The sequence below is a fragment of the Chinchilla lanigera genome, unplaced genomic scaffold (assembly GCF_000276665.1).
Source record: "Chinchilla lanigera isolate Chin_1 unplaced genomic scaffold, ChiLan1.0 scaffold00050, whole genome shotgun sequence".
Classification (NCBI taxonomy): Eukaryota; Metazoa; Chordata; class Mammalia; order Rodentia; family Chinchillidae; genus Chinchilla; species Chinchilla lanigera.
Window position 1 is genome coordinate 739425 of NW_004955451.1, and position 22071 is coordinate 761495.

The window sequence follows — 22071 nt, forward strand, 5'->3', positions numbered from 1 at the left end:
GGTGATCTTTCATAGCGTTACATATAAATGCTACCTTATTCCTTCTGATAATTGTATAGAATTCTATATAGTACGTGGTATATATTGATTTAATCAGCTTCCTACTTGACATATAATTAATATTTCCCAAAATTTTAGGTTTACTACCTGATCCTCTTCCAGTACTGTATATATATATAGCATTTGGAGCTTGTGCTGAAAATTAGTTTTTTGACTAATTAATTAATATTTTATGATCTTGTTATTTTTATCTTTAATAAAAAATTGAATGGGAAAAATTTCTGGAGACTTAAGAATTCTGACTTCTTGAATCTTATGTGTGCTTAGAAGTTACAATCAGGCCTTCAGCTTTATTAAGTGAACTATTTGTCTTTTTTTAAAAAATGTGATGTACTTATATACCTGCATACTGGAAGGAAGAAAATTTAACAATACGGAAATATAAATAGTAAGAAGTAAAAGTTTAGTTCCTTTCATAGACTACCACTGTTGTATATTCTAGAATTCATTTCTTTACATTTATATATATGGGTATATGAATGCATATACAGTCATACATACATATTTAATTTTGTTTTTTACTTCTGCACTGTATTATTATAGATTGAACCTTATAAAAACACCAATATTCAACTATTTTTTAGTCTACAAAAAAGGTAATTTGTTTTGATTTAACTATACTACATGTATTGTTCTGCTACTTATTTTTTTTCACATAGTAATATGTCTTGCAGGCCTTTCTGTTTTACTATGCATAGACTTATTAAATGACTGCATTCGTAAAAGGAGAAAATGCCAGTTTTCTCTTTCCCTACTAATACCACTCTTTCTTCCATTTTTCTTTCTTTTTAAAGGCAGCAGAAGAAGTTGGATATCCAGTAATGATCAAGGCCTCAGAAGGAGGAGGAGGGAAGGGCATCAGAAAAGTCAACAATGCAGATGACTTTCCTAACCTCTTCAGACAGGTAGAGTGTAAATTGTTTTTGTTTATTTGAACTAACATGTATATCAGAGTTGCATGATTACACTCACACTATGATTTGTATAACTTGGACACACAAAAAATAATTTTGTGTATATCTAATGTAGCCTTTCTAGCCTTCACTTACTTATTAACAGGGAAAAAAAGTAATGAAAGTTTTACTCAGTTAGGTAATTCAGACAAGGTCGAGCTCGTTCAGGGTGCTATGGCTGTAGACTCAATTAGGTAATTCAGACATCATAGTTACTCTTGTATAAGAAGATAGCTCTTCCCTTGCAGTATATGTTGCTTGATAATGGCAAGGAACAATCTATGTCTTTTACAAACTTTTCACCTTGTTTAGGTGACATGGTAGATAAAGTGTGGTATGATGGTATGAGATTGGTCCAGTTGTTCTTAGTCCAACCAGATCCAGGTTCTCTGATTGGCTTTTTCTTATTTCATTTCAAAGTGGCTCTGAGTTCCTGAGTTTCCACCATGTGTCCTAACCAAGTTGCTGGTCCAAGAGTCTGTAAGCTAACCTGTGCTATGTGGCTACCATATCCTTGCACAGGTACCTCATGACAGGCCCATATGTAAGAACTAAGACTAGCTCAGAAAAGCTTTCTCCTGGCCTTTTTTTGCCTTACCCTTTGCTTTGTAGCCAAGTTCCTATGACTATGCTATACTTTGGTTATAGAGGCAACCAGAGAAATAATGTCTTTTTAGAATCTTAGAGAAAAGGGAGAGAGAGGAGTCTCTTATACTGCTTTTAGATTTACCTTCACATACTTAGCTCACTTCTTTTTCTCCTACTAGCAAGGAAAAAATATGTCAGAAAAAAAAACCTAGCAAGGCATGGCAGTAACCACTTGTAATTGCAGCTACTTGGGGAACTAAGGCAGGAGGATTGCAAATTTGAGACCACTGTAGGCAACTTAGTGGGATCATGTCTCAAAGTAAGAAATGGCTGGGTATAAATTCAGTGGTGGAGTGTTTTCCTAGCACGTGAGGTGATTGAGGTTCAATCCATACTACCAGCTACATCAATAAATAGAAAATTGGGACACAGGTTGTGCCTTTTTATTCTCATAGCTTCCCACTTTTTCTTAGTTTTCCTAGCATCTACTTTGAACCGCTTTTTATTTGCTCCCCTCCGCCTTCCTCTTTTAGTTTTCCTTTACTTGTTCTTATTGTGGTGGCTGGGATAGAACCAAGGGTAGGCAAGTACTGTGCTACTGAACCTGCATTCCCTGTATCCCCTTTTGAACCATTTAGCAGCTTTACTGTCAAAGCCTAAAGGGAAAAACTGTATGAAGGGGGGTCTTCTATGATTTGATAAAGTAGATTAAAAAGTGATAAAAATATTATTTTACTGCATTATCCTACCTTGAATGTCAGAAGTTGAATATTGCCTCATTTTTTTACATTACATTTGTGAATTTTAGTTTATAAGAAGATCAGTGCTTCATAGTCCAAAGAAAAGACCTTTAGTCTTAGAAACAAAAGAAAAAGCATTCAGACTTATTAGTGTAGAATCAAATAATTAAAGAATCTAGAATATTTTTATGTGAAAGTTCTTTAAGTTCCACAAATGGTTAGCTACCAAACTGATACTTCCATTGAGAAGTATCAAACTGATACTTCCATTGAGAAGAAACTAAAAAAACCAGAATAGTTTTTGTTTGTTTGTTTTTTTGTTTTTAAAGTCTGTCTTAAGACATTATAGGCCTTTTAAGACAGTGAAGACCTATAAGAAAAACAGAGCACCAGAGAGGTGAATCTGGAATTTGAGGCCACTTTTTCCATAGAGTATCTTCTAGTTCAAGAAGAAATAACTGAAAAGCTGATTAGAGTTTTTAATATTCTTACAAGGTTAGGAGGACAAAGTTTAGAATTTAGGCTTGCTGAGGAGCGAAACCTGGAAAAACTCCTTCAGTTTAGGTGGAGATTCTGAAGGATTATACTATAGGAGAAATGATAAACTGGAAGTAGGCCAGCCCTCACAGGAATTAAATTTCAGATTCAAAGCTCTCAACTTGTAATTCAAGCAACATGCTTTAGGATTGTTACTGCCTCAGCCACCCCCAGAAGACAAATGTAAATCTTCTGCAGCAAAAAATAGTATCCAGGATGTCAGGTTATTTCTAGTAATTTTTTGTGTGGTGCATTAAGCACTCAAAAATCAGCATGCATATAAAATTATATGATTGAAAACCAAGAAGAACAGTCAGTAAAAACATCCACAAAAGATTTAGATAATAGACCCATCAGCCAAGGGCTTTAAAGTAACTGTGCCTAATATGTTCAAGGAAATTAAATGCAACATTGAGAATTTTGACAGAGAACTGGAAACCATAAGGAAGAACTGAAAATGCATGGACTAAAATTGAGAAATTCATTATAGTAGTTCAGTAGCATGTTAGATGCAGTTTAAGAGAGACTTATTCACTGGAAAATAGATCAGAAGAATATTCATACTGAGGTATAAAGAGAAAGGGAAAAATATACAAAAGAGCAATGGAAGATATAATTTGCAAAGATCACTATGATAATGCCCCCCCCATCACTAATACCTTTCCCTGAACAGTATGATACTGCTAATCTTCCCATCAAGAAGTATAGTCCCCTTTTCTACCCTTTGTAAGTAAGCTGGCCTTGTGTCTTGTTTTGATCAGGAGAATGTGATTGAAATAGTGTAAAGTTCTGAAGCCTAAACATCAAGTGGTCTTATATTTCTGTTCTTGCTCTCTTGAGGAAAGTTCTCAGAGTACCATGTGAAGAGCTCATTCTAACCTATTGAAGAGAGAGAGGCCATGTGAAACATAAATTAGTTGTTCCCGCTAAGACTGCCTAGTTCTACTAGCTGTCAACACTACATTTGAGTCATACGAGACCATATTAGAGTATCCAGCCTTACTTGAGCTGCCAGATGACTAAAGTTGCGTGAGTGACGACATAACCAACTAAGTTCAGGTCAAAAAGCTAATCACTGGCTTGTGAGTGGATAAAATGGTTGCTATCACATGTTGCTAAAATTTTGGAAGTTTATTAGGTATTGATAGACCGCTGACACAGGAATTGACACCTAAAGATATGATACTGCCATAACGAAAAGCATTGCCTTTGAAATTGGCTTATAGGCAGACAGTAGAAAAAATGAGGATATTAAAAAAGATTGGAGGAATTGTTAGCAAACTCGACTGGAGGCTGGAATAAAGATACTCAGGTTCTACAATTGTAGAACAGTTAGCAAAAAGTGTTATTTCCGGTAACTTGAAAGATAATATATGCAGTGAAGGCAGGAATTGGGTTACAGAGATCTCCAGACATTGTTAAAGGTGTGCTTCTAGTTGATATACTGAAGAACTGCAAGAGAAAGCTGAATCTTGTGACATCATCACAAGATGATGTTTTGTTTCAAGCAGAATTTAAAGGAAACACTGTATAAAGTGCACAGAATTTGCTGGGTTTGAAAATGACTATTTTTCGTTTTCAGTCTCTCCAGCTCCCAAAAGATGTGCAAAGTAAAAAACGCCCCAGTAAGGATCAAGTCAAGAGTGCCTATGACTACATTCTTAGAAATATTTGAGGCAGTATTTAAGTAATTTGGTAGGTTATCCTCTCAACCAAAAAATAATAAATATGCTGTATAATATTCAGGGTGTTATTACACAGCAGCCTGATTTGGGCAAAGTATAAAGAGGTCTGTGCAGAAATGAGTTATGGTTGTGATATGGTGTTTGAGGTAAGCAGTGAATTCTGTTACAATCCATAGAAAACCCACAGAGTTGTTGAGAGACTTGTATGATGAATGTACCAAAGGAACTGAAAGGGGCAGAAATAGTTCAAGGTGAAAATAGGCCTTTGGGCCTTCAACTTTTTATGGTTAGGAAGTAGACTGAGAAAACGGTTCAGCTGTAAACACTGGTTATTTGTAATGAAAGGGGGATTTCTTGGTGGAGAGGTCAAAGGATTACCATGTCCAAGAACAGAAATGACTTTAAAAAAAAAAAAAAATCTCAATCCCTGCATTAAGGGAACCTGACAACATGTACCCATCTGGATTTCAAAGTTGCTGTGAACCATTGCCTGCTGTGTACCTCCCATCCTTTCCTCTTTGAACAAGACTCTTTTGAAGTTCTTTCTCCCACTCTCATCATTAAATATTGGGGGTGTTGGGGCAGATAACTTGTCTTTTTAGTTCCCAGGTCTTTTGATCAGGAGAAAGTACCTGAGGAGCTACACCCAAGGAACCTTATTTGCTTCTGGACATGACTCATGAGAAAAATGGACTTCAAGCCTGGTACCATGATTGGATGAGACTTTAGGGGTCTTGGGAGGGGGTGAGTCTATTTTGCATGTGGGAGGTATGTGAATTATTGTGGCCACAGGGTGGACCATAGCAGATTGTTTTCAGAGATGGCCACAATAACTCCTCCCATTCCTGTATGTACACCTTTTGCAATGTGACCTTGCTGTTCCTCCCATCAAGAGGTGGTATCTCTTTCCCTACTCTTTGAATCATAGCTGGCCTGACCGCTTACTCAGACCTTTAAAAGGTGGCCAAAGTATTATGTGAGTTCTAAAACCTAGACCTCAAGAGGCTTTGCAGCTTTTGCCTAAACCTCTAGGAACACTGTCCTGAAGAAGGCTGGTCTAGCCTGCTGGATAAGAGGCCATATGCGATAAAAATGAGCATGTTCCGGTTGAGGCTCCCTAGACTTACCAGCCAACAGCCAGCACAAATCATGAGACTTGTGAGTGAGACCATTGAGCCCCTCTCCAGCCACCAGATGATTATATGCACTCGATTTCAAGACCAGGATGATAAAGATGAACACAGCATCATGAGCAAATGAAAGGTTGATGTTTTAAGCAAGCCATTGAGTTTTGAAGTGACTTATGTAGCAAAACAGAGCAAAAAAGATACAGAACGCAAAAGACATTTGTGGTCCAGTGAAATGATCTAATGTCATGTACTTTAAATCTCTGAGAAGAGAAAGAGATGAAGCAGAAGCAATATTTGACAAAATAATCGAGCAGGAAGCCGTATGTGAAGAGATAATGCCTAAGAATTCCTTGAATTGATAAAATACCAAGCTCAGATTCAAAAAGCACTATGAGCCCCAAGCAGGAGAAATACAAAGAAAACTACATCTCTAAGCCTTTCAGAGTAAATCTGCCACCTGCCCCTCTAAAAAGAGTCACACACACATTCTTAAAGCAGCTGGAGAAAAAAGATTACTTTCAAAGGAATAACAAGATTGACAGTTGAAATCTCAGTAAAAACATTGGAAACCAGAAAACATTGGGATATTTTTAAAGCGCTGAAAAAAAAAATCACCAGTGTAGGATTCTGCACTCACTGACAATATCTTTCAAAACTGAAGATGGAAGTCCTTCACAACAATGCTGTATGTGATGTCATGTGAACCAGGAAAGCATCTACTCCGAAACACATTGTGCATTTGGCAGTGGAGTAGATGGTAGTATTTTGGCTTGTTGTGGGTGTGTGTACGTGTTTTCAAATATTTTGTTGTTCACCCTTGTAACACACTGGATGTTTTATGTTTTTCGTATCTGTTAATATTGGTTATAAAACTAAGAATGCAGCATTTCAAAGATAGACAAGCTATATTATATTCATTTTATACTCCTACTGATTAAAATAGTCCCTGCCACTTTTAAGCATTTGCTTGTTAAAATCAAAGCAGCTTATGAGGATAGGAAAAATATTTACCGCTTAAGAATTTATTTCCTTTTCTAACAGGTTCAAGCTGAAGTGCCTGGGTCTCCTATATTTGTCATGAGACTAGCCAAACAATCTCGTCACCTGGAGGTGCAGATCCTAGCAGATCAGTATGGCAATGCCATCTCTTTGTTTGGCCGTGACTGCTCTGTACAACGAAGGCATCAGAAGATTATTGAAGAAGCACCTGCTGCTATTGCTACTCCAGTAGTATTTGAACACATGGAACAGGTGTGTCTATTAAATGCTTTAATTTCTGTTGTCTTACACAAAGCTATATTTCTATTCAGTTCATGAACTAATTTGAAAATAGTAGAATTTCAAGCCATGATTATGGATAATTGGTAACATTTTGTCCTTAGAGAAAAATAAATTCTGCTATTCTCTTGGTAGGAAAATTGTCAAGGAATGTTTCAAGCTCTAAAAGTATGCAATACTTTTTTAAAATGTGCTATTTTGAATACAGTTAAACAAGAGAACCACATGGAGTTTTTTTATCTTATTTTTTGTTGTTTTTAACAAATACACAATAAGTAGTTTCATTTTGTAGATTATCATCAAATCTCTAGATGAATTTATTCAAATCCATTATCACCTTAAAAAGTCTTCTAAGTATCTTTAAAGTTCACATTTTCTGTGTTTTTTTATGGAAAAGTTTTTGAATCATGAAATGTGCCTTGGAAATACTTACAGTTTCAGGGTCTAAACATAGTCTTTTCTGGAATCATGACTCAGTCTTCATTTCATTGAAAATATATTTTCCACCTATTTTTTTTCTTTTTTCTTTCTTTTTTTGAAACAGGGTTTCACTCTGTGGTTCAGGCTGGTCTTGAACTCACTATGTAGCCGAGGCTGGCCTCAAACTTGCAGTGATCCTCCTGCCTCAGCCTCTTGGGTGTTGGGATTATAGGCATGCACCACCACTCCCACCTCCACCTATTCTTTTCTGAATTCCAAACAAGTTAAACATATGGTTAACAATGTTGGATGTTTGTTTTCTATGGTTTGCATATGTAGGAATATATATGCTTGAATTACTACGGTAAAGATGTCTCTAAAATACAGAGGTTTAAAGAAGATACAACTTTGTTTATCTCTTTCATGATAATTCACAGATAAACTGGTGCCAGAGACCCAGATTTACTACTTTGTCATTTTGTAAGATAGGAATTAGCAAACTCTTTCTCTCTTATAGGCCAAGTCAAACCCGATACCTATTTTTCTAAATAAAATTTAACAGGAACATGGGCACTTGCTCTCTCTCTCTCTCTCTCTCTCTCTCACACACACACACACACACACACTCTCTCTCTTTCTCTCTCTCTCTCTCTCTCTTTTACTCACTCATATGTCATCTCTGGCTGTTTTATTGTTACAGTGGCAGAGCTGAGTAGCTGTGACAGAGACTATATGGCCCATAAAGTTTGAAAAAACCCTTTCCTGTAGGTAGTATAATCTTCATGGTCATGCTTACTAAAAACATTGTGTTCATATTTTGTCCAGTGGGGGTTGGAGGAGGAAGAGGACATGAGAACAAGTACATAAAAACATAATCTAGAAGTCACACGTCACTTCTGCCCGCATTCCACTGGACTAAATGCAATCCTACCCAGCACAAAAGATGTTAGGAATTATAGTTACTAACTGGAATAACCCACATGCTTAGCTAAAATTCAAGAGATTCTTTACTAAAGAGAAAATTTGCTGGAGGACATCTGTTCTTGCTTCAATCTGTTCTTCCATTTCTCCATTATCCTTATCTTGGGGCAAGGTAAGAACGTATTTAACCTTTTCCAAGGAAGATATCCTGAGGTCCTTACTAATTACTACAGCTACTACATTGCCTAGAGATTCAAGATGTACATCAGATCAAGATCTCTAGGTGCTATGCATTCCTCTTCATTATATGTATATGCAGCTTTTGTGGGCCGAGAACTAGACATTTCCATTCTACCCTCTTACTTTTATATACACATTATACTTTTGTGGACTAGGAACAAGATAACACCTATTTGGAAAAAATGAAAAAAAAAAATACATAGCAATCACTAATCATAGCCATTAACAAATCTTTCTAGGTAGCAGTTATGTCCATTTCCTGCTGTGTGGTGGAGTGATACCTCAGACTTTCTGGCTGCCCCTGGTTTTGTTCCTTGGAACTATGTCCTTTTTCCATTCTCCTGCAAAACTCCTGACTTTGTTCTCTGAGAAGTTCTTCCTTGTTTAGTTTTCTCTGAGACTTGAGCTTTGCAGACTATGTCCTCTTTGGTGGTACTTTCACAGCCCACTAGCAGTACAAATACTACACCAAGCTTCAACCACAGGCTTTTGAAGGCCAGGCTTATGGCTTGTTCAGAAATACACTTCCCTCAAAAATTTAATAAGCTTCTGGGCTATTTGCTTCTACTCAGCTTCATATTGGAGTAACCATACTCAGAGATTTCTTCTAGATATAGAAACTTTTCTTGTTTTGTTTACTAGCTTCTGTGCTTAGCCCATCTCTCTCTCAATTTAATGTTGACTACCTTGAGGCCAGCTGTAACTAAAGCAGCTAGCTCCCTTAATCTGATCTTTGACACTGAGTTGCTTCAGGGTGAGAATCTAATCTTTTATTTTGGGGAGAGACCAAAGTAGTTTGCTTTCTTAACTTTCTGACTCAAACCATTTCTCTTAAGGCTTAGTTGGTGTGTGATCAGTGTTCTATTATTGTAGGAAATGGTTTACTAAGTATTGTGTCATGCTGTAACAAGGAGGCTGTAAGCTTTCCAGTCTGCAGTGTCTATTTTCTTGCTACTGGTTGCCCTGTTGCTGAATAACATCCAAGTTTTAATTTTTTTAAAAAGCACCGTCCTACCTTCAGTTACTAATACTGTCTACATTGATTAGGATACAAATTAATCTGCTATAATAAAAAGATTTTGAAAACACAATGATGCAAATAAGACAGAAGTTCGATTTTCTTTCCTATCATAGTTGGCAGTGAGTTTTACAGGACTGATAGAACAGTTCTATTCCAGGAGCTGTCTTGGGATTCAAGTTCTTTCTATTTTGCTTTGCCATTCTTACTGTATTCTCATCTTCAGGGCTGAAACTGGCTTGCAACACCATGGTGATATTCCACTGCATAAGAAGGAGAAGCCAGGAATGGAAGATAGGGAATTTTCTTTTCAAAATATGATTCAAAGTTTTACATATCACTCATCAAAATTACTCACTAGCTAAGAAAGATTGCAAAACCCTTCTGTAGCTGATGCCACATTTCTAAGAGGGGGCGGGGGACCATACAGGTAATACTGAAAAGTAGGGGACAGTGAAAAGTTCACTGTCATGTGTTTGTTGCCAGCCTCCCCTGCTCTCACCTGAATGTCCTTATTTTGATAGAATAAGGCTGTGATCTGAAGTGACTCTTCTCCTAGCTTTTCTTTACATCCGTCATCCATGTCCAGGGATATTGTGTAATTATCAGTAGAGGTGAAGTTTGTCCAAATATGGCTAAAAGCATTTGGTTCCTCTTACAAACACTGGATAGTTGAGTCAGGGAGAGCCTGTTGATACTGCTGTAATTCAGCAGCTAGACAAGGTAAGATACTTACACTTGTTTATCCTTCTTTGAGTGTGCGGTGAAACTTGCCAAAATGGTTGGTTATGTGAGTGCTGGAACTGTGGAATATCTGTACAGCCAGGATGGCAGCTTCTACTTTCTGGAACTGAACCCTCGGCTGCAGGTAGAGCACCCTTGTACAGAGATGGTGGCTGATGTCAATCTTCCTGCAGCACAACTCCAGGTGAGTCACCCTGATGAGGACTCAAGTTAGAGCTAAGAGAAGTTGGGCATAGGAGAGATGCCTGACAAACTGGTTTAACCAGCATCTGATAAGAGAAAAGCACCTCCTATGTGACTTGTACCTTATATTATTTCTCTTATGCTTTTTAGGTTATGCATGTGAGGACTGGTTTTCCTGATGTTGTACAAGCCTAGGAATATTATTGTATTTTCTATACAGACACATCTGATGTACATAGTTCTATTTTAGCAATAAACTTTTTTTTTTTTTTTCCGGTACCAGGAATTGAACTCACAACCTTGTGCTTGCCAGGCAGGCGGCAATAGACTTTTAAAACTATGTTTTGTTCAATTGTTTAATTATACTGAGCTCTATAACACTGTAATTAGCTCTGTTCCTTTTTCCTAGTGTCTTTTATTGAAGTAGCTCTGTATCAGAGTAGTGTTTATGGTTTTCTTCCTGGCAGACTGTGATTCCACATGTTTATTTTTTAATTTGTAAAGTGATAGCTGTCAATATTGTCTTCTTTCATCCAAGGAAATAAATACAGTGGGACACAGTAATAGCTAATGATAAGGTTTGGTAATGTTTTTATGCAGTACTATAAAAGACCAAAGATTTATTTGCTTCTTTCAATGATTTGTGGGCGTTGTCGAGATAACTATAATCTTGTTAAGGCTTTGTAGTTGTGTGAACTTCATGGGTGGCCACTATTGCTGACTCTTCCTGGGGCATTTTCATTCTCAGTCTTTTAAGAAGAAATGACAACAGATGGATACTCATGTCTATGAGATTATTAATTTAGAGACACTACTAGCAATTTATCTGTAGGGATATATTCAGTTTTGAGTAATTTAGGATTAATGATTATAAAATACAGGCTATAAAAATAGAATGTTTTAGGTAGTAGCTCCAAGAATGAAAGATCTCTTGGGTAATCTGATAGCCTCCACACTGTAAGGAAAGTAACAGTGAAAAATGAATGATGTGTGTTGTATTATCTTTCAGATTGCCATGGGGATCCCTCTATTTAGAATCAAGGATATTCGGATGATGTATGGGGTATCTCCCTGGGGTGATGCTCCTATTGATTTTGAAAACTCTGCTCATGTTCCTTGCCCAAGGGGGCATGTTATTGCTGCCCGGATCACTAGTGAAAATCCAGATGAGGTAACCCATCTTTCTTCATGGATTTTAATGTTAAGGTAGTATTTGAGGGCATACTTCTGAAATATCTTGGGGGAGATATTTTGGAGAGGGAAATTTTCTTTTTTATTAGTACATGTTTACAGTACATAATGATTACAGTTATCGTGGGGAGTTGGTACATGTGTAATCCATTTTTTTCTCTCTCTATTGTTTTTTCATCCCATGTCCTTCCTTTCCCTCCCACTCCTTCCAACTCTTGGTCCCCTTCTGGAGAGGGAAATTTATAAAAGCTTCTGAGAGCAGATAAGTGATCATTGCTTTAGTGGTCATCTGATCCTACTTTAGTCACTATAAAGTCCTTAGTGGGTTAGTAGCTTTGAGCCTTAGGCTTTATGGATTTTCTGCTTCATTTCTGCAACTATTTATAATTAACATGGAGCCTGGATATTGAATATATCAGTATTTTATTCCTTAGGGATATAATGCAGTCTCTCCTATTCTTCACTCTCTAACAGGGTTTTAAGCCCAGCTCAGGAACAGTTCAGGAACTAAATTTCCGTAGCAACAAGAATGTTTGGGGTTATTTCAGTGTGGCTGCTGCAGGAGGACTTCATGAATTTGCTGATTCTCAGTTTGGTCACTGCTTTTCCTGGGGAGAAAACAGAGAAGAAGCAATTTCGTGAGTGTAATAATATTTGATAGCATTTTATAAAATAAATTTGTGCTAATCTTCAGTGAAGAAAATCAGCATAAGAATGGAAATCATTTCTCGATTGTGAAAGTACTACTATGGAAAACCATTTGGAAGAACTATATCTTTGTACTTGGAATCATGTTGTATTAAATTATGCAGTATTTAGTAGATGTTTTTCTGCTGTTCTGAACCTTTTCAAGTATTTTTGCTTACATTTATGTATGTATGTATGTATGTATGTATGTATGTGTTGTGGGTTGTGGTTTTTGAGGCAGAGTCTTGCTCTGTAGTCCAGTTTGGCCTCAAAGGCTGGCCTTGAACTGTTGACATTCATCTTTAGTGCTGGGATTACAGGTCCATACCACCATGGCTGATTTACAAAATCAGTGCTTTAAAAGCTTCCTGTTTTTCACAGGAACATTATTGTTATGGTGAGAAGTAGATTCTTTACTAAGAATATAGTATCAAATAAGTTATAGATAAGTATTTGTCATAAAAATAAAGGTATAGTTGTATTTTTATTTATTTTATTTTTGTTGTGGTGGTGATCTCTCAGCCTCAAGATACAGCTGTAAATGTGATTTTAAAAAGTTTTTGAGGCTGGTATTGTAGCTCAGTGAAGGAGCACTTGATTACCATGTATGAGGCCCTAAGTTCCATACTTACCACTGTAAAAAACAAACATATATATGTAGTCAAGAAGTAAGAATTCTATATATTTATGGAATATGTCTTAGCTACTTTCTGTCGCTGAGACACAATACCCAACACCCACAGCTTAAAAGAGGTTTATTTTAGGTCACAGTTTCTTTGGCTTCATTCCATGTTAAGGAGGCTTTAAGGCATGGTGGTGAAAGGGTATGGTGGAGAAATGCTGCTAAGGCAACCAGGAGGAGCCAGGGACAAGAAGATGCCCCCCCTGACCTACATTCCCAACCCAGGCCCCACCTCTGAAACATGAGACGTGGGTTACATTTTAGATCTAAACCATAACATTCTTCCCTGTCCTCCAAAAGGCTCATGTACATGTAATGCAAAATACATTTAGTTCATTTCTAAGAGTTGCCAATATTTCAACAGTCTTAGTATAGCAAAAAAGTCTAATTTCAAAGTCTCCTAAGACTCAAAATAAACTCTTAGATGTGAGCCCTTGTTAAAATTACAAAGAAGTTAAATATTTCTTATCCTAAAATAGAGAGATTGGGATTGAAACTAATGTGACCAGAGCAGGACCAGAACTAAGCAGTTCAAACACTAAATCCTGAAGTAGTTCCCTGACCAGCACTTAGGGCACGTGGTGGTGAACTGTGAGTTCAGGAGGGCTTGGCAGCCCTGCATCTTACAGCCTTCGTGGTTGCAGCCCTCATGGCCTTTCTTGGGCTGGCTCTGCTCACTGTTCAGTTTTCCTCAATAGACATTCCTGCTGCTGGCATCTCCAACTTCCTGGGGTTTTTATTTGTTTTTTGTTTTTTTTGTTTTTGTTTTTGGTTTTTTTGGTTTTTCTCTGGTACCAGGAACCGAACTCATGACCTTGCGCTTGCCAGGCAGGCGCTTTTGCCGCTGAGCTAAATCCCCAGCCCCTTCCTGGGGTTTTCACAATACCTTCGGCTTCACTCTCACGGCTATATGCATTGCCCTCTCAAGGGCTTCTAGCAGGGACAGTGACCCTGTCACACATTTTTTACCTGGCCTTCTTGGCCTTCTGAAATCTGGGTGAAAGGCTCTTTGACCCCATAACCTTTGCATTCTGCATGCCTAAAAATTAGTACTACATGGATGATGCCAAGGTCTGTCACCAAGTCAGGCAGTAGACTGGACCATGTGTAGTGGCTGGAGAGTGCCTGGATGGCTAAGCACACTGAAATGAATCCCAGGGAACCAGTGCCTTAGGAGGTTCTTCTCATGCTGGTGTCTCAGGGGTTCTCTTCTCAAATGAAGGCATTATATGTTTATACCTGGGAGGCTGGGAGGGTGGGGGGTTCTGGCCAATTCCTGAGATACCTTCAAGCAACCTTTCCTGTTGTTTTGATGCAGTTAGTGTTCTTTTTAATGCTAGTCTTTTTAGCAGTCATACTTTTAGTACCCTCGGCTTTGCAGGCTGCTTTTTTTCTGGTGAAATAGCAAACTTTTAAAATCAGTTAGCTCTGTTTTTTTTCTCTCTCACTGTATATCTGAACATTGGGCTGCCTTGAAATTTCCTCCACCAAATCAGTTAGTCTGCCACCTTTAGCCACTTACCAGTCCAATTACTTAAATATAGGATGACCAAAATTGCACTTGTCATTAATTTTTATAAGATAATAGAACAGAAAATATAAAAACGACAATTTTATCAAATTTATTCAGTATAAGAATTGACTGGTTGGAATGATACCTACCTGAGTGAAGCTCAGGGTAAACTGTTACGTGGTTAAATTCAGCCTCATACAGAGTCTTAGGATATGACAAAATGTAGACAAATTCTTTGCCAGAATTAGCCTCTAGTTCAGTTTTCAATACAGTTCTCATTCTCATACTGTCCTGAGCCTGGCTTTTACTGTCGACATTACTAGCAGCATTCAGGTCTTCTGAGCTTTAACCAAAATTGCCTCTTGAGCTGTGCTTAGTAGCATTCTAGGGTTTAGATAACCCACATCTCCAAATTTTCCAAACTCCCAGGCTTCTAAACCATGTGGTCTGGTGTAGTCATAGCAACAGCACCACTCTCTGTACCAGTTTCCTGTACTGGTGAGCTTTTTCGTCACTGAAACACAATACCTGACAATCACAACTTAAGAGAGGCTTTTATCATAGCTAAATCTTAGTAACAATCCAAATGCCCATCAACTGAAGAATAGATAAAAAAGATGTGATATTTTTATATAATGGGGTATTACTCAGCTATAGAAAAAGATAAACTCAAGGCTTTTATAGGTAAATGGATGCAACTAGAGACCATACTCATAAGTGAAATAAATCAGACCCACATGCATAAACAGCATATTGTCTCTCTAGTGTAAGAACCTGAAAGAGTAAATAAAACCCAAAATGTACAATAGATATTATGAAAAGTGAAGTAATTGCTCAAAGGAAGGAACAACTGGGATGAGAGAAAGGAGAAAAAGAAAGAAGGAAGGGGAAAAAAATACATATATGTATATAGAAGACTAGATGGGATAACTATACTGCTGATGTCTAATGGTTTATTGAAAGGAACAGTTAATGCCTAATTTTTTTTTTCTTGACCAACAATGCAGCATGATATCTGATAACCGGAAAAACTAATTTGAAGACAGCAGTATGCAGTATAACAACCATTGCTGAATTCCTACCATCTTGTCTAGTGAAACTCTGTATCATTTCTAATGGTTTTTTGTTTGTTTCTATTTTTTATTTTCTTTAATGGTTTGATTAATCTTGCATCCTTACATCTGGTAATCTGAACAACTTCGTTGACAATAACAGTATGTAATATAACAACCACTGTTAATTCCTATCATTTTGTTCTGAAACCCTATATCATTTTTATTGTTTTTGCTTGTTTTGTTTTTGTCTATGTTGTTGGTATGTTGTTGGTTCTTTTTTTTATTATTCTCTTTAAAATAAAAAAAAGAGCTAATGGCAATTTAAAAAAAAAGAAGAGAAGTTCTTCTGGGTTCCTAATTTCAGTGGGTTTAGTCCATGGTCAGCATGTTCTAAGGCAGAGATGGCATGGTGGAGGAGTACTTCTGTCATGGTGGCTAGGAAGCAGACAGAGGGGAGAGGAGCCAGGGATAAGACTATATACTTCTAGGTCATGCTCCCAGTGATGCAGTTCCTCCAACCAGGTCCTCTGACTTTTGGGGCAACATTTCAGATTTAAAACATAACAATATACCACATGATATTTTGATACATGTATATATTGTAGAACAGTAGTTACATCAAACTACTTATATGCATTATCTTACCTTTTTTGTGGTGAGAACACTTAAAATCTACTCTTTGAGCAATTTTCAAGTATATGATGTGTTATTAAGTACAGTCAACATGATTACTCTTCTCATTTAAAATAATAAAATTGTACTGTTCATTTTATGAAAGGTGTAAAAAAGAATTGTCTTTATTGCATGCATAATAAGACTTCACTGTGCTATGACGTATGCAACCATTATATAAATATAACTGGTATATTGTAGATGTTAGTTACATTGTTGTTTGCCTAAAAGTTTAAATTTTATGAAGTAATTTTGAGAGCTTATATATTTTAAAATACCTGTTCAAAGTTGAGTTAGTTTTTTTTTCTTTTTTTGTCTTTTCTTTTTCTTTCTTTCTTTCTTTATTTACTTTTTGATGGAATATGTTGTAGGGTAGTACTCTTAACACTGTGCTACACTTCACCCCTTCTTTCTATTTTTTTAATTGCTTATTTAATTTGCACATTTAATACTATTGCCCTGACCTTTGAACTGTACAGAGTAGGTTATTACTATTTGTTAATGTGCTTAGTTTTTAATAATGTTTTCAGAAGTAGAGAAGTCTCACTATTTCTGTTTTGTCCTTTACAGTTCTTCCCCATTTATTAAAAAAATTTACATAAATAGAATTTTTCAAAATTATAGCAGTGCCACCAGAAAAGAACATTGATATAACATCACTTTTTTAAAAAAAATTCTTTTACTGCCATATTCTGTTCTGCCAATGTGAAGAAGGCTCACACTGGAGCTCAGAAAGTGTTTTTTTGGCCAGTCTCACCTTACAGATATGTCTTATTGGATCACAGAGTGTTGCTTTTTTTTTTAACTTGCCAGTTTTTCCTCTCCTTGGGACAAGGTCTTGCTATATAGTTCAGGCTGGCTTTGAGTTCACGATGTAGTCCAGGCTGGCCTCGAACTTGTCGTGATCCTCCTGCCTCAGCCTCCCAAACGTTGGGATTATAGGCATGTGCTACCACACCTGACTTTAAAATGATTGAAAAATGCTGAAATATTTGTTTCTGAAACCGTCTGTCTTCTGTTTTATCCCCAGAAATATGGTGGTGGCTTTGAAGGAGCTATCTATTCGGGGTGACTTTCGAACTACAGTTGAATACCTAATTAAACTGTTAGAGACTGAAAGCTTTCAGTTGAATAGAATTGACACTGGCTGGCTGGACAGACTTATAGCAGAAAAAGTACAGGTGTGTTTCTCTTCTTGACGTAAATATCCTCTGTGATTAGGTTTTTGTCAGCTTGAGGTATGTTTTAGTCCCCGTCACTGGGTGAAATTTATTTGATTCTAATGTCTACCTGGAAAAATTGAGGAGTTGGGGTGATTTTAGGCACTGCGTGAGTCCCTCTGCCAGGCTGTGAAAGTAGGTTAGTGCTAAAGTATTTGCCTAGTGTGCATAAGGCCCTGAGTTTGATCTCTAGCACCATAAAAATAAACAGATAAATAAAATTATAGTGCCTATGCTAGAATTATTTTCTATGTTGTATATTAGAACACAGTGTCTCACTGAAGAGAGACATGCGAGGATTGGAATACTACTATAACTTTTTTCATTCACATTCAGTCTGTCTAGATCAGAGGTACCTGTTTCCATATCTACTAAGTGCTGGTGAAATCAGCGATCATCTCCTATTGCTCAATTACTGGGCTATTTTAAATTACCCAAAGTTTTGTATAAAATTATCAGATTCATTTAAATTGTTTTAATGTCCATATTTTTGACTGTTTACCATTTTTATTTAAGATTATCAGTAGCCAACTCTTTGTACCTTTTTGAATTTGTTTTGGACAAAAATTTATTTTGAGCTGCTTTCAAAGTAAATATATTTGGTTTTAAGGGGCTGTTAAAAATCAGTCAGGCTTGGGGCTGGAGATATAGCTCAGCAGCATAGCACCTGCCTGGCTAGCGGCGAGGTCATGAATTCAATTCCCAGCACCGCCCCCCGCCCCAAAAATCAGGCAATAATGATGGAGATTGCTGTTTGTTATTTACAACAAATTTGAGCCTGATTTCACTTGTGTGGTTATGTTGAGTGACTGTGGTTTTGATCTACCCTCTTTTTATTCCTTTTAGGCAGAGCGACCTGACACTATGTTGGGAGTCGTGTGTGGGGCTCTCCATGTGGCAGATGTGAGCCTGCGGAATAGCATCTCTAACTTCCTTCACTCCTTAGAAAGGTAGAGTTTGTTTCTTACGGGATGTGTAAGCTAACCGATGGTCCTGAGTACAGGACTGCCATTCAAAGACCCATTTATTTTTCTATTCCTTCCTGGTGGCCTGGCAGTTCTATTTTTTGTTGATGGATTGGTGGTAAGGGAAAGCAAGGAGATGTAGTAATTCATGGCTAATTATTTTAGAACTTGAACTCCAGATTCTAGAAATTAGCTTATTCCACAGTTGGAACAGGTTTCTTTTTAAAAAACTGAAATCCAGCTGCAGTAAACATTCTGTTCGTGCAAGCATCAAAATCCTCAAACCTTTGTGATAAAGATCTGGCATTTGGCTGGGTGTGGTGGTTCACACCTGTAATCCCAGCACTGGTGAGGCTGAGGCAGGAGGATCGTTGTGAGTTTGAGGCCAGCCTGGGCTACAAAGTGAGCTCAAGGCCAGCCTGGACTATATATAGCAAGACCTCATCTCAAAAAGACAAAAAAAAAAAAAGATCTGGCATTTCTCCCTAGCATTGAACCCTAATTATAATCATGTATTATCTATACCACTTTTCAGGAATTAAAGAGTTGAGGCTCATATTCAGAGTGACCTCACAAGTCTTTCAACTGTAAGGTCAGACATGTATGGGACTGAACTAATTTCTAACACTGATTCTGCAGACTAAGCTCTGCCTTGGAGTTTCCAGAGGAATTGCTCAAAGGGCTAATCATATTAAAGCACTTTAATCACAGGCACTTTGCTTCTTTCTCTGGTCTTAGACTTGTATCAGCTCCCTTTTGAAGTGTCTGAAAGGAAGAAAAGAAACAAAATTTTGAACACTGAACAGAGATTGCACAGTTACTAGCGCTATGATAAATATCTTTCACTGTGGTACTCCCAAGCACTAAAACCTTCAGTAACTTGTTTCTCTTTTCTGTAGCAGTTCTAAAACCCTCAGTGTGACTTTCAACTCCTTCAGTACTTCGTTCCCTTTTTCCCAATCCACTCTTTCTTATTCTTTTCTTCAACATAACAATCTCTGTTAAATTGTTTCCTACTAATGTACAAATGTGTCACATGCAATCTCCTCTGCAGGACACCCCCACTTTAATGTTCTTATTTTTAATTTATCTTAAAAACTTGTGTAATTGAAAACTTGTTTATTTTTATAACTTAGCTTTTTAAGAGCTTCATAAATAATACTTACAACTTCTATATACACTTCACCCAAATTCAACAGTTACTAACAGCTTGCCACCATTGACTTACCATTCCTTCCCTGTATTAATATTTTGAGTTTTTTATTTTATTTACTTTTAGGAACAGATAGTATATTCACATGCTTCAAAATTCAAAAGGCATAAGATGACATGAAGCGAAAATCTCCTTTTTACCTGTATTCCTTGCCCACCCAGTATCCTTCCCTATAGTCAGTCCATGTTCCAGAGACATGTATGATAAGTATTTCTTCTACCTCCTAGTTTTTAAAAATTTAAATGCTTTCTTCAAATGTAAATTTTTCTTTACCTTGTTTTTTTCATTTAATGGTATAGTCTAGTGTTTCATAATAGTACATGGAAAACTTCATCTTTATGGCTGGATATTATCATAAATATGAGGAAATACTTAGCCATACTAACAAGGGGAATGCAAATCAAGACCACTATGAGCCATTATATTACCTGACACCCATTAGGATGCCTGCTTGAAAAAAACAAAAACAAAATTGGCAAGTGTTGGCAAGGATGTAGAGAAATTGGGACATTTGTGTTTTCTTAGTGGGAAGGTAAAATGGTATAGCCACTATAGACAACAATACTAAAATTCCTCAGGAAATTAAAAGTAGAATTACTATATGATCCAGGGATACCACTTCTGAGTATTATAAAAAAATTGAAAACATAATCTCAAAGAGATACGTTCATGTTAATAACATTTTTTACTGTAGCTTAAAGGTAAAAATAACTCAAATGTCTGTTGATAGATGAATGAGTAAACAAAATGTAGTGTATATGTAGCAATGGAATATTATTTAACCTTAGAAAAGAAAGCCACTCTAGCATATGATAAAACATGGATGAGGGCTGGGGATGTAGGTTAGTATTGGTATGCTTGTTTAGCATACTAGTACTCGTACAATCCCCAGTAATGTAAAAAAACACACACACACAAAAAACAAAAATCAGGAAAATATGGATGAGTCCCAGGTTCTCAGGAGGCTGAGGCAGGAAGGTCACAAGTTTGAGAGTTGGAGGAACTTAGTGAGACCCTTGAGGGGTAGCTCATTGCTCCCTGGGTTCAATCTCTAGTACCACAAACAAGCAAACAAAAGCATGGATGAACCTTGAGGACATTAGGCTAAGTGAAATAAGCCAGCCACATAAAAGACAAATACTATATGATTTTACTTACATGAAATCTCAAGGGTAATCGGAACATGCCAGGCAACACTGGAAGGAGGCAGTAGGAATAGTTATTGGATGATTATAGGGTTTTGATTTTACCAGATGAAAAAGTTCTAGAGATTTGTTGCACAGTAGTGTAAATATACTTAACACAGTAGAACTATACATTTAAAATGGTTGAGGCGGTACATTTTGTTATATGTATTTTATTTCAATAAAAAAAATTTGATTATACTTTTTTGAATAATTTATATAATCAGTCCCTTACAGATAGTCATTTAGGTTGTTTCTCATCTTACTATTTCAGGAAATGCCACAACCAAAAATCTTTGCAATTCCTTTATAAACCATTAGAAATTTCTAGAAGTACTGTTTTTATTTCAGGGGTCAAGTCCTACCTGCTCATACACTTCTGAACACAGTAGATGTTGAGCTAATCTACGATGGAATCAAGTACGTACTTAAGGTATACAAACCCCACAGAAGCCTGCACCTTTTTTTTTGTCTCTGTTACCTACTTTTCTTTAGGTCAATAAATAAGGAAAAGTTTGGTTTAGTGTAGGGATGGAGGTGTTAGTAAAATTAGACTCATTATTTGTGTGAATAGCTGAAGTAGTATTTGATGATTCTGTGAAAATGTTTTTTATTGCTTTTCAACCTCCCATTACAGCTGAGAAATAAAGAGGGAACAGGGAACAACCAGAGCAGAGAAAAGGAACCTTATTCACTTGTACCAGAACTGAACCATGGTTGATAGATGCTGATACAAATAGCACCAGGACCCTGAATTTCCTTCTTCCTAACACATTTTTTTTTACCTATATCTTGAAATATGGAAATTTTGTCTGGGGCTCTACCTAGAAGGAATATACTGACTTGTCCCTGCTGGTTCTTGTTCATTACAGGTAACTCGACAGTCTCCTAACTCCTATGTGGTGATCATGAATGGCTCATGTGTGGAAGTAGATGTCCATCGGTTAAGTGATGGAGGACTGCTCTTGTCCTATGATGGCAGTAGTTATACAACATACATGAAGGAAGAAGTGGATAGGTGCGTGACTGAGTGCTGGTCATTATATTAATTGTTATTCTTACCATTGCTAGTTTGTATGATTTTTCCAGTCACTCACCTTTAGCAGTACTGGGGATTTGATTTTTATTTTGAGATGGGTGTCATTAAATTGTCCAGGTTGGCCTCATATTTGTGATCCTTCTGCCTCAGTCT

General features: G+C 36.9%; 1 protein-coding gene across 1 annotated transcript in view; it reads left to right on the top strand.

Moving 5' to 3' along the window:
- Positions 1–22071, top strand: part of Acaca (acetyl-CoA carboxylase alpha) — a gene marked incomplete at its 5' end in the record, with an annotated part of 230860 nt that overhangs the window by 60392 nt on the left and 148397 nt on the right. The window contains 9 exon segments of the mRNA XM_013519172.1: positions 855–965; positions 6735–6944; positions 10328–10498; positions 11507–11668; positions 12163–12326; positions 17328–17478; positions 18364–18467; positions 21231–21312; positions 21752–21897. Coding sequence (XP_013374626.1) covers positions 855–965; positions 6735–6944; positions 10328–10498; positions 11507–11668; positions 12163–12326; positions 17328–17478; positions 18364–18467; positions 21231–21312; positions 21752–21897 — 1301 coding nt within the window.